Genomic DNA, 13825 nt, shown 5'->3' with positions numbered 1-13825 from the left:
AGGATAATGATTAAATTTATTTTAAAAGAAGTTTATGAGTGCTATATTTGATTCAGAAAAATGGATGAAAATAATTTTATAGAGGAAGAGCTATTGAGATATGACATAAAATAATACTGAGATATAATTGTTTATACCAGGAACATCAAATAAGAGGTTTAGTAAGTCTGCAGTAAGACCTAAACATTTGTATCTTTAAAAACAAGAGCTGAAATTATGACAGATAACATTATACTACTGTTGTCTAATATCATCAGGCTCAGTACCACCAGAACTCTGCTAAATATAGCAAAACCTGATGGAAATATTCCTAAGAGTTGCAATCAGTGTTCTCCCTGAAGGTAAAGCCATATTATAAGACAGCAAGGGCAATGACATAACTCCAGGGACTTCCCAAAAAGCACACAAAACATCTGAAATATTTATGTTAATAACATTATACCTATCAAATCTAACCTTGGCAAGGCTGAACACCTCTTCTGATTTAACAACTCTTCCCACAGAATTCTACAGAAAAATCTAATTCTTTCTGGCACCTCTTTTCAAAGGTGAAAAAATAAATCTGTGATTTTTCCAGGGGCCCTCTGGGAAATCACAAATATAGTTTCTGGTGTAAAATATATATGGAAGGTTTTATTTAATTTTTTCTAAACTTAGGATCCAATTATGGAAAGTCAAAAATCAGGAAAAAAAATTGTCAGAAGATATTTGGACACTTGATTAAGATAGGATCAGGGTGCTACAAAAAATAATACTGAGTTAACTAATTAAACATTTAAGACAATAAAACATTTAAAAATAAACATTACATTAACATGATTGTAAAGAACCTTAGCTCTTTATAAGTGAGGAATTTTTGTTCTTTGCTTTCTTTTATTTGTTTCTTATTTTTTCTTTTTCTTAAACAATCAAGGATGTAATAAATTCATCATAAAGCACAGAAAATTATTCTTGTAAGACACAATTAGCTACCTAGACAGATTACACAGAAGGTTTAAAAAAAGAAAAGAAAAGAAAAGACTTTATAGTAGGCAAAGGAATTAGCCAGTAATCAAGTCCATCAAGACAGGGCAAACTTAACTAAAATTTTAGCACATTTCATCACTTCTATTCAGACTCAAGTACTATAAACCAAAGAAAGGAAAATTTACTTCCAAATTTTGTCCTTCATTTTGCTTTTTCATATCACAGCAATTCTCAGGAGATCCATGAACTCAAAATAATTTTTATATTAATAGTAAGATGTTATTTCTGTTAACATTTCAATAATATTCATCATAGCTATGATCAAATGAATCAGTATTTTAAATTTGCTCAATTTGCACTTCCAGTATGGTAAATATTGACAGTTATAATCCATATAAAAGTTCTTTGTGGTCTTCAGTAAGTCCCAAGATTTTACAGAGGTTCTGAGATAGAACAAAAGAGAAAAACAAGAAAAGCCTGAAAAGCACTACTATATATACATTATATAGTTATGTTTAATATATATTGTGTATAAAATTATAACAGTGTATAGCAGTGATTTTTTTTTAAAGATTTAATTTTATTTATTTTTGGCTGTGTTGGGTCTTTGTTGCTGCGCGTGGGCTTTCTCTAGTTGTGGCGAGCGGGGGCTCCTGTTCGTTGCCGTGCGCAGGCTTCTCCTTGTGGTGGCTTCTCTTGTTGCAGAGCACAGGCTCTAGGAGCACAGGCTTCAGTAGTTGTGGCACGTGGGCTCAGTAGTTGTGGCTTGCGGGCTCTAGAGCACAGGCTCAGTAGTTGTAGTGTACGGGCTTAGTTGTTCCGCGGCATGTGGGATCTTCCCGGACCAAGGATTGAACCCGTGTCCCCTGCATTGGCAGGCAGGTTCTTATCCACTGCGCCACCAGGGAAGTTCCTATAATAGTGATTTTATATATATAAACATGTATAAATTATAAATATATAAAAATTATATAAATTATATTTATAAATATATAAATTATAAATATATAAATGTATAAGTTATATATAAATGCGTTATATGTGTATATAGATATGTATAATTACTACTATATACTGTTATAAAGCCTCCACTATAGGATATAACTACTTTCTCTTTGAAACACAAAAGCAAAGAGACAGTGGTATTAGTCTGTCCCTATTGCTTATGATGAGTCTCAACCATTCATATTAATTGTGATTTTTAACCAAAGTACTTCTATTTCATAGAGAAAACTAGAGGTGGATAACTAAGTACTGTCTCTCTCCCAAAAGCATTTTAACAGACAAGCAAAGTTTATATTACATCTTTGTACAGCCACACACAGATCTTTTTAAAGAGACAAAATGAACAGTTCATTAACATGACCCAAGATAGGAACTTTCCATTGGATATAAGCAAAGTATATAAACTTAAAATTATGCCTAATAATTAGGCATCAAATTTTCAGTATTCTATCATAATTAGAAACTATCTGGATATCATATGAATATTCATTATGTAATTCAACCTAATAGCTGTCTAAGTTTTTATGTTACTTAAAGATCTGGGGAATTATATTCAAGCTGACATAGTAAAAAACAAAATTACTGTTGACATAAAGTTGTCAGAATAATGATTTGATTTTGTTGAATACAGACTTACATTTCTCATTATCTTAAAGATTGTGTCGGAATAACGTTAGCTTATTTGACCAGTATATCTCAATAAGTTTAAAAAAATAAACCCAAGTACAGTAGAATAAAATGTATATGCTTATGTTATACCTAACATTGATAAATCAGAGGACAAGCTGTTTGCATTAAACCAAAATTATTACAGTAGTCTGATTTACCAAATATTTATCTCAATTATATGACCTTAAGTTGTTTAAACATTTCTGTGAGAATAACTTTTTAAGGATAGCACATTTAAAGTATCCAAACTTTAATTTCCATATTTTCCTGGAATTTTATAAATATTTGACTTACATAAGAACTTATTTGTGTAAGAACTCTATAGGCCAATCAGAACAGAGTTTCTTTAATTTAGGAGACTTTTAAGTCTAATTTATGAATTCCTCCAGAGATAGGAAAATATTATATACTCACACATAAAGATGTAAACGCCTTTCTGAATTCTAAGCATATGTACACACAGACATGTAGGGAGCTTATAGCTTAAAATCTAAACATTAGCCACAGTTCAAAAGTAAACGCAAAGAAGTTATCAGTCCATATATCAAAGAGTTGTCCTCTTTCCTGATGCGCATGGGATTCTTAATTTCTTCAAAGTAGACAAGTAAACAAATAAAGAAAAAATGCTAACAAATCAGATTCTCTGTTATCTCTCCCTCAAGAAAGAATAAATCTCGGTGATCTATTAATCTATTTACAGAGATCACTAAGGTTAAGACAAAAAATCAAATTTCAAATCATTGTTGTCACCAATGGGGAATGATTTATTCATTGTAAAAGTTCCGAAAACACAAAAATAGCAAAAAGGAAAATATGTAAAGAAACAGAGGATCAACAAAGTTAAATAAAATTTATTTACAAATTGGTACAAAGCAGGTCCCAATACAGGGCAATAATCAATTGCACGCCACTGGGCGCAATTAATTTGCATCTTTGTAGACAAGAATATATTGCATTATTATCAGTTTTCTCCAACTTAAAGATTTGTAAAATGGCACAAAAATGTGGACGGGTAAGCCACTCGAGATACCCACTCTTTTTGTTTTACCCATTTCAAAATCTTTACAATTTTACAAACTCTATTTAACCAAAGATGGGTCAAATATATTCTTTCTCACTAGTGTAAGAAAATGAATACTATGGGGAAAAGGCAATATCAAAGCTTCTCTCTAGTCCCAGATCTAAATTTCTTATCATCTCTTCCTACAAGAGAAGGAGAGAGAGCGAGTAACATCATTCTTTTGTACTTCAAATATAGAAAAGGCCCAATGACTAATATTTTGCAACTGTAGATACTGTCTGACTCGTTTAGCATTTGTTTTCTCTCTTACCAGTACCACATTAGTGAACACTTGCCCCCATAGGCGTTCCCTAGGAGCCTGTAAGTATGACAGACTATCGTGAATAAAAGCAAAAGGACCAAACCTTTTTTCACAGATTACAATACAAAGGGGAAAAAAAGTAGATCAAATAGTTTTTAAACTGATAAGAAGTTTTTTATGAAACCCACCAGGGACAGGTAGTTAGTTCCACTAGTCTGAACCAATTCCAAACTTGAGACATTTTTATTTGACAAACTTGAAATCAAGATAGCATTCTTTTTGACTTATTACCCTGCAATCACATGTGTTTACAAAACCCTTCCCTGGGAACTTTGCATAGTGATCCATGGGGTTCAGCAGAGTCTAGACAAGCATGAACCTGGGGAACACTGCTTTGATCCTAGATATTTTCAGTAATGTCACAACCCAGGGCCTCAAAGCTCCTGATTGGAATTATTACTGCTCCTGAGAAAAAGAATCTGGGGGGAAACACAAACATATCTCCATGGCCACAGCCTTCTTAGTTCTGTTTGCTACAACATTGAAGCACGAAGAAAATTCATTTAATGCTAATTATTTGCATGGACTGGACTGATTAACGATATGATTTATGTATTTTAGGCTCAACCAGGTGACAACTCTACTAGAACCCCTATCCAGACAGAGCTGTACATACAAGCTGTCATTTTTGACCACGTTTCCAGAAGAAAGACTTAACTATCAACATGTTAGATGGTTTCCTAATGGTTTGCTAAATTTAAATGACTCCTATAACAGAAGCAAATTAGAATAATAAATGAGTCCTGTAGCTATAAGGCAAATCAGAATAATAAAAGTTGATAAAGAAATTAGAAAGAAAATCATGATCTTGACTATCTGTTTTGTGGTACAAATAACTTCTTAATCTGATTTGAGCTTTTTCTAAAATCTTTTCCCCTAAACACTGAAGCTGATTGCAGTAGTTCATGGGAGAAAATCTTGTTGCTACTTCAAAGATATAGTAATTAGTGACTTCTTTTGTACCTCAGATTTTTCACATGTTTCCAAATGTTCCAAAAATGTTCTAGGTCCTACTATTGCCAAATATAGCATGCCAAGCCTTATACCACATGGCAGTGCTATCTCCCGAAATCACTGGAGGACAGGCATAAGGAAATATAAATACAAGGTTTTTAGTAGCACTGCATGAGTAAATATAATCTGAAATATCCCATGAGATGATGTATAAAATGATTGAAGTGTTTGATATGTTTATGAGCCTGGACAATATGAACCCCATGACAATAAAGCTGAGAAAATGAAATCTAAATGAAACCAGAAGATTTTAGAGAAATGAGGACCTCAGAAGAGTGAAGAACACGTTTTCCTAATATGCCCCTGCAGGTGGCTTTTGTGCAGAAAAGATGTTCAGAGGCCATTTGTGATTTAAGATTCATATTTGGCTCTTCCTCTTCTCCTTCCCATTGTCTTTCTTCCCTTTCTAAACAATCCAGTTCTAAAGCAATTAGGTGGAGCCAAGCAAGGTAGAAGTCTGCTCAGTGTGGATATGGGGGTGGGAGATCCCAGAGCAGGAATTCCCCAGTTACAATGGGGTAAGAAGGCTGTATTCATGGTAGAGGTGATGGTCTGGCACGAGGTGTCAGATCTCAATCTAGGTGAGTAGAGTGGTGTTAAATTAGAATTGGATATATTGGTGTGATCTCATCATTTTCAATATATACAACAGGTACAGAATATATGTTAATGTGTGTATGTCTGCATATTCCAATGCTCCATCCACTGAGAGGGCCTTGGAACAGCAGCACCCAATATCAGTGAGCACGCCTAGCACCCAGATCTTAGTTTCTCAACACCATTTTCTGCCAAAGGGAAGAAGGGATCCTTAGAAAAATGACTGATTCCAGGGCTGAGACAGGGAAAATAAAAGAGTCTGGAATCTCTTTCTGTGCCAGAAAGCAAAGCAATTCTGGAAAAATGAAGGGGACTTATCAAAAGGACACAGAATCTACCTTGAAAGGGTTCCCACTGGCCAAATCTGGGACAGTTTGAGCATCAAAATAAATAGTGATAACAACAGGCGTAAAATAGGAAACCATGAGTCTATACTGATCTATGTAAATGAGTAATTGATGAGGAATGGGATATTTACATTGTATCTCACATAAAATACTTATTAATTACAGAGGGAACAATGGAAAAGCCTGAAAGACACCACTTTCATAAGTGATCAAAGAGAATATGATTAGTAATGAGGTGAACTGAATTTGTTCCCCACCAAATAAGATGCAACAGAGGAACTCAGCATCCCTTTTGTAATAATCCTGCCAAAGTTGCATAACCTGAATCTAATCAAGAGAAAACACAGACAAACCCAAATCCAAGGACATTAAACAAAATAACTGGCTTGACATCTTCAAAAGTGTCAAGATCATCAAAGTAGAAGACTGAGAAATTGTCCCAGATTGAGTGAGACTAGAGAGACATGATAATCAAATGCAACACAAGACTCTGAGTTTCATCCGTACCGTATAAAGGGAATTTGGGGACAACTGGTGAAAATTGAATGATTTCTGAAGATTAGATGGTAGTAATATAAAAATGTTTATGTCCTGATTTTGATGATTATGTTGTGGTTATATTAGAAAATGTCCTTGATTGTAGGAAATTACACTAAAGCATTTTGGAGTCCAAGGGCATCATGTCAGCAAATTATTTATAAAATTTTACGGGGAAAAATTATTTGTGCTGTACTTGCAGCTTTTCTGTAAGTCTGAGATTGTTTTTGAAATAAAATAAATATTTGATTTATTATATTTATCAATTCAAAACTCTACTTATATTTTAAGTATGTACACAAATTAGTTTGTTCTATCTATAGATTTGATGAAATTTTAGCAATCATTTTTATTTCTTCTATAGTTCAGTTAACTAAATTCCTTCTAAAATTTTAAATTTTATTTATGAGCTTCATTATATTCAATTTTCTAATGATTTCAAATTTCCAAGTAACAAATAAGCTTTCATACACATTTAAATAGCTGTCATAAATTTAATAAATTAAAATTGTAATGATTCATGTTCTCTTAAAGTTTCAATATAGTTCCACAAATTTATAAAATTTCAATTTAAAATAATCTGAATTAACTATTCAAATATCACATTTTATTTTATTTTTAAATAAAAGTAACTTCTATCAAGATTTAAATTTCTCTAATCCCTTTTTTTAGGATCTGCCTCTCAGCTGATCTAATTTAGATATTTTTTCTTTTTTTTTATTGAAGTATAGTTGATTTGCAATGTTACATTAGTTTCAGGTGTACAGCAAAGTGATTCAGTTATATATACTTTTCATATTATTTTCCATTATAGGTTATTACAATATATTGAATATAATTCCCTGTGCTATACGGTAAATCCTATTGCTGATCTATTTCATGTATAGTAGTTTGCATCTGTTAATCCCATACTCCTAATTTATCCCTCCCCTCCCCATTCCTTTCCCCTTTGTAACCATAAACAGTAAGTCCCCTACATACGAACCTTCAAGTTGCAAACTTTCAAAGATGTGAAAGTACGTTCACATCTCCAATCACGTAAGTTAGTTCACGTGTCTGGCGTACATTGTCATATGTGTGCATCCTCTACAAGTGGTTGTGCTTTTGTGTACTTTACTGTACAGAACTGTATAGAGTACAGTAGTACAGTATCTTTATTTCAAGGATGTCCAGAAGCAAGCGTAAAAGCAGCGGTGATGTAGCTGGTACTGCTAAGAAACGCCAAGCAATAACAATGGAACTTTCCTGTGCATAGCAAGGAGGAAGAGAGACAAGAGGAAGAAGAAGTAACTGAAGAACGGAAGAGATTCACGATGCAACAAATGGCCAGGGGATTTTCTTCATTTGAGGAGGCACTGTCAGTTTTTGAGGCACAGGAACCAAAAGTAGAATGGTACACAAAGGTTGAAGCAATGCTACCTTCTGCAAGGTTCAGAATGCAATCCAGTGCTACCGTGTCATCTATGATGAGAAAAAAAGATGTACTATCCAGACATCACTGGGTCATTTTTTCAAGAGAGTAGAAAGAATAGAATCCAGCAAGGAACCAGAACCTGTGCCATCAATGTCAGGCATGAGTGAAATTGCAGGTTGCCCTCTGTCTCCTATTGCTGACGATCCTTCAGCTCTACCATCTCCCACCAACTCTCTCTCCTCCAGTCAGTAAGTCTTCTTGCCTGTTCACTCGATGCCAGCCCCTGTGTGCCAGCTGTTGTACTGTACTACTGTACTTTTCAAGGTACTGTACTGTGAGATTGAAAATGTTTTCTTTACTTTTTGTGTTTGTTTGTTTTTTATGTATTATTTGTATGAAAAGTATTATAAACCTATTACAGTACAGTAATATATAGCCAGTTGTGTTGGTTGGGTACCTAGACTAACTTTGTTGGGCTTAAAAACGCACTCTCGGAACGGAACTTGTTTGTGTGTAGGGGACTTACTGAATTTGTTTTCTATGTCTGTGAGTCTGTTTCTGTTTTGTATATATTTTAAACTGGAAAAATAATGCTTACCTATTAAATACTCTATCCTCTAATATGCCAGTGTTTCTTAAATGTTTTAACTATTTTAAATATTTTTAAGTGTAGGTATTTCAAATATTTAAAATACTTTGTATATTTACAGATTATTCCTATATTTAGTCCCATGGTTTAAGACACAAAAATTAATTATGTCATCAGAAGTAATTTTTACTTTACCTTCTGAACTGAATTTAATGACAGTAAATACTGAACAGAGATTTGAGTTGGGTTATGGGATGTTTTTGTTTGCTAGGGCTGCCATAACAAAATACCACAGACTGGGTGGCTTAAACAACAGAAATCTATGTTCTGACACTTCTGGAGACTGTAAGTCCAAGATCAAGATATCAACAAGTTTAGTTTCTTTTGAGGCTTCTCTGCTTGGCTTGCAGATGGCATGCTTTTTGCTGTTCTTTGCATGGTCTTTCCTCTGTGCAGGCATCCCTGGTGTCTGTCTATGTGTCAAAATTTCTTATGCTTGTGAGAACAACAGTCAGATTGGATTAGAGTCCACCATAATGATGTCATTTTAACTCAGTTACCTCTTTAAACACCCTTTCTCAAAGTACAATCACATTCTGAGGTACCGGTGGGGGGGGAGTGGGGTGGAGCTTTAGCTATGAATTTGGGCACAATTCAGCCCATAACATAGGTTGTGGACTAGAAATACCCAGGACATTCTCATGATTAGAACCTCTCGTTCAATGCTAAGCCAAGTCTAGACTTCTGAGGGTTCCTTCTGAGTTTCATGTCTTTTAAATGTGGATGGCCTTGGATTCAGATGTCATGTTGCCTAGTTTTGTAGCCTGATTTAAGTTTGCAGCACCCACCCAGGTTGACTGATATTCAAGGTTTCATTCTATTTCTGATTTTTTTGCATATTCTGTCAACAGAGCCACAATTCCTATAAATGTTTAAATAACATCCCATTGTGTCAAGCTTATCTCTCACATCTTACCTTGCGCTGTGGTCACAGTACTGAGGTCAAACTAATGCAACTATTAGAAATTGGAAATTCCTTTTATGGAAGCTCATTAGGTTGCCTTTTACCCAGTAAAGAAGAGAGAGCAATTAGAAAGCTGTTGTGCCTGAGTCCAGGGTACACGAAGAAAGTAATTTTAACTTGAAGTTAATGGTTGAATGCAGGGCCAAGGAAATGGAATATGTGAAATGAATGTGAGAATCAGCAGAACAGCGGGCCAAAGACACAGGACCAAAGAATGAGCTAGCCAACAGAAAGGAAATGAAACCAGGAATCGAGCAATGCAATACAGAGTAAAGAGCATTAAGAACCAGACTGTTTGGCAAGCTGATGTTGGTAATTGGCCAAATCACTTTATCTCTCCAGACTTTGGCTCTTGAAGGTCCCTTCAAAATCCAAAACATCTATGATTTCTCCTTGCTGTTTTTCTAATCTATTTATAGACTCCCTCAGATGAACAGAATAACCTTGCTAGGTAAGTGTAATTTTCTCCAAGTGATAGTTTAAGCTCATTGTCCAAGACTCTAGTTGCAAGTGATGGCTATCCAATTTGAAGCTTTATTATAAAAACACTGAGGGGTCTCCCAGAACTAAAGAAAGGAATATGTCTACATCCCAGGAATAATCAAACCCTTGAACACTATCAGACGTCCCGCTCTATCTCATTACTGTATTTTTCTCTGTGCATCATTATTCTCTTCCAACAAAACAGGCTCTCTGTTTCTCCAGACACACTTTTCTCTCTCTTCCTCTCCCCCTTTCCCTCCCTCTCCCTCTTCCTCTCTCTCTTCCTCCCTCTCTCCTTCCCTCCCTTCCCCCTTCTCTTTTTTCCCCAAGTCCTTCTCTTTTTTTGCCCAGAGAAGGGAAACTTGACTCGGCATCAGTCGGGAGCCAAGCCCCACTAAAATCTAGAATGGTCAGGCTGTGCAGATTTATGTTCTCCTTAATTACAACTATAACAATTTTGTGAATGAATGAGAATCTTCAGAAAAGCAGGTAATTCTGTGACAAAACAATGCATCCAGTTCTATGGTGTAGGGAGAGAGTGTAGGAGAGAGAAAAGGGAGAAGTCTGGGATGTTAAGGTACCCAGTCATTGGAGTAGCAATTCATTCTTCCTCTTTTCACTGGTGGTGACAAAAGCAAGAAAAGCAGCAGTGGCAATGTGACTGGATGAATCTTCTTTTTGTATGATTCCTGCTTTATAACACAACTTTCTAAGATAAGAAATTATATGATTAAAACTGCCTGATCTATGACCAACCTCCTCAAATTTTATTGTATTTTCCAGAATAATATGATTTAAACAGTCGACAATAACCAGAAACTATCTTAATCTCAAGGAAATTAAAAGGAAATATCTACTTATTTAATTATAGAGGACACACTACTTACTCATTTGTTTGTTTCTTGTGAGCCAGATACTCTTCCAGGGGCACAGTAGTGAATAAGTGCTTCCCTCAAGAAATTCACCAACTTGGATTAAAAAGAAATCTGAGGGATCTTATGCTTTTATTTTTGTTGCTGCTGCTGCTGCTATTATGGATGGATTTCCTCCTCATTACAGCTACCAGTAGATTGTTACAGGTATTCCATGAATTGGCCAAGACTTTCCAGAACCATATGAAGTCATGAGGATGACCATGCTGGTTTATTGGGAATGCCACTAGGGAAGTATTTCCCAAAGTATGTTCTGTAGCACACTAGTCTTTTTAAAGTATCTTCCAAAAAATAAAATTTTCTGTGGTCGAATAAGGCTGAGAATTTGCATACCACAGATTTCTCCTAGAGACTCACAATGTGACATTTTATTGACTCTGAGAAGTTCCAAAATAAGGACAGCTCTGTAAGTTTGTTTAAGTTCCCACACAAATTGTCCACTGATCAACACCTCTCCATTTTCACCATCAAACACCTATTAGTGTCTGAGTTACCAGAGGCTTTCTGTTGTTGTTTGCAAGCCACAAAAACGAATCTCACACATTTAAGCAGATATAGGAGTATACTAGAATCCAAGGAATGGATGAAAGCCAAGACTCAGGAAAGAAAGACTAAAGAATTCTGGAAGCCTCTGTGTCAAACACTGTCAGTAAGTAAAGCAGAGCTCCATCTACTTCCCAGTCTCTGTCAATCCCAAATTTCAAATTCTCGGAGATGGAACCTGATCGGCCATAGAAGGGTCAGGTGTCCCCCACTGCATCAGTCAGCAATGGTCAAGGTCAGATGGTAGACATAACACTTGGAAGCTCATCCCTATGTCTCAAGGGCTGTTTCTAGAGAGGGGGAGATTATCATAAGTTGGGAAGACACCCAAGAAATATCTACTATGAAATCTCTTGAAACTAGCAACACAGTTAAAAACCATTAGTGTGGCTACTAGGGCCGGGAGTGGGTTGGGGAGAAGCCGGGGCAGGGGAGGAGCCGCCGGAGCTGTTGGAGCTGTGACACCCAGGGCAGCCTCACTCAGAAGCCACAAGGAAAGCTAGTGGAGTCCCTCATCCCTCCAACTTCTCTTCCAAGCTGCCCCATGGCCCTTGATCCAGAAAGCCACTTCAGAAAGGTTGTGGGACAGCCATGGGAGGCTTGTTGCTGGGAAATGTATGACAGCGGAACAGTTAGGCTGTACCCGGTTTGCACTCTTTCTGTATACCATATTGCAGTAGACAGTCATTTCAAGGGCACAGCAAGGTTTACTACGAAGTGAGGGACTCTTGGGCATTATAAACTATGCAGATGAGGGGGTCGGCACCACGCAGCTTGCAGGGTCCCGGTTCCCCGACCAGGGATTGGACCCGGGCCACAGTAGTGAAAGCGCCGAATCCTAACCACTGGACCACCAGGGAACTCCCTTAACAATTTACTTTTGATGTAACAGTAAACAGACCAAGATTTTACCTGTGCATTAAAAAAAATTTTTTTTGAATTACGATGAAAAAAAAAAAAAACCATTAGTGTGATGTTGACTCTTGATTTAATATTAATATTTTAATCTGGGGGGAAATATACCCCTACTCCTAATGCTGCTTTGAGACTTAACCAGGAATGGATGTCAATGTTTCCTTCCAAATGCAGTTTTGCCATCAGTTGAAATTATTATTATGAATAAAATTAAGTTATACAGTGTGCTATGTGTATACATTTTGAGATGTCTTCCAGGTAAAAATGCTTCTTGAATTATTTCTTCAATAGATCATCCAAATTGTTTTGCTCATCTATTATTTGAGATTTCTGCAATTTACTTATGAGAGTGCTTTCTATGTATGTAGTTTTCCTCTTTGCCAATAACAGTTTATTTATGGACACTGGATATTGAATTTTATGTAACTTTTTTAATTAATTTATTTTCTTGGATAAGTTTTAGGTTCACAGAAAAATTGAGCAGATATTATATTTTCCATATACCTCTTCTCCCCATACTTACATGGCTTCCCTTGTTATTAACATCTTGCATTAATGTGCTATGTTTGTTACAATTAATAAACCAAATTGAAAAATTATTAACTAAGTCCATAGTTTACATTAGGGATCACTCTTTGTGCTGTCATTCAGTTCTATGGATTTTGACAAATAAGTACTGTTTTGTATCCACCGTAACAGTTATCAGAGCAGATATCCAAATATCGAGCCCTAAATATTCCCTGTGCCCCAGGTACTCATCCCTCTCCCTCTATCTCCTTTAACCTCTGGCAACCACTTATCTTTTTACTGTCTGTATAGTTTTGCCTTTTCCAGAATGTCATATAGTTGGAATCATGTAGTACATAGCCTTTTCAGAGTGGCTTCTTTCACTTAGTAATATGCATTTAAAGTTCCTCCATGTCTTTTCATGGCTTGAGAGCTCATTTCTTTTTAGTGCTGAATGATAGTCCATTGTCTGGATGTATGACAGTTTATTTATCCACTTACCTATTGAAGCATCTTGGTTGCTTCCAAGTTTTGGCAGTTATGGTATAAATCTGCTATGAATAGCCGTGTACACGTTTTTGTGCGGACAGGTTTTCAACTCATTTGGGTATATATCTAGGACCGTGATTGCTGGATCATATGGTAAGACTATGTTTAGCTTTGCAAGAAACTGTCAAACTGTTTACCAAAGTGGCTATACCACCAACAGTGAATGACAGTGCCTATTGTTCTATATCCTTGTCAGCATTTCGCGTTGTCAGTGTTTTGGATTTTGGCCTTTCTAGTACGTATGTAATAGTATTTCAGTTGTTTTAATTTGCAGTTTCCTAATAACATATGATATTGAGCATCTTCTCATATGCTTAGTTTCCATCTGTATATCTTCTTTGGTCAGGTATCT

The 13825-nt window shown here is 35.8% G+C and overlaps 1 protein-coding gene across 2 annotated transcripts in view; it reads left to right on the top strand.

The window, feature by feature from the left end:
- The window catches only part of CFAP299 (cilia and flagella associated protein 299), a 593714-nt gene extending 588955 nt beyond the window's left edge, over positions 1 to 4759 (top strand). For both annotated transcript variants that reach the window (XM_059924005.1, XM_059924006.1), the window contains exon 6: positions 4584 to 4759. In XM_059924005.1, the coding sequence (XP_059779988.1) occupies positions 4584 to 4679 (96 nt within the window). In that variant the 3' untranslated portion in view covers positions 4680 to 4759. The remainder of the gene's footprint in view (positions 1 to 4583) is intronic.
- The last annotated feature ends 9066 nt before the right edge of the window (positions 4760 to 13825 follow it).

The sequence above is a fragment of the Balaenoptera ricei genome, chromosome 5 (genome assembly GCF_028023285.1).
Source record: "Balaenoptera ricei isolate mBalRic1 chromosome 5, mBalRic1.hap2, whole genome shotgun sequence".
Classification (NCBI taxonomy): Eukaryota; Metazoa; Chordata; class Mammalia; order Artiodactyla; family Balaenopteridae; genus Balaenoptera; species Balaenoptera ricei.
The sequence above is the reverse complement of the archived record's forward strand: the minus strand, read 5'-3'. Positions and strand labels throughout refer to the sequence as shown.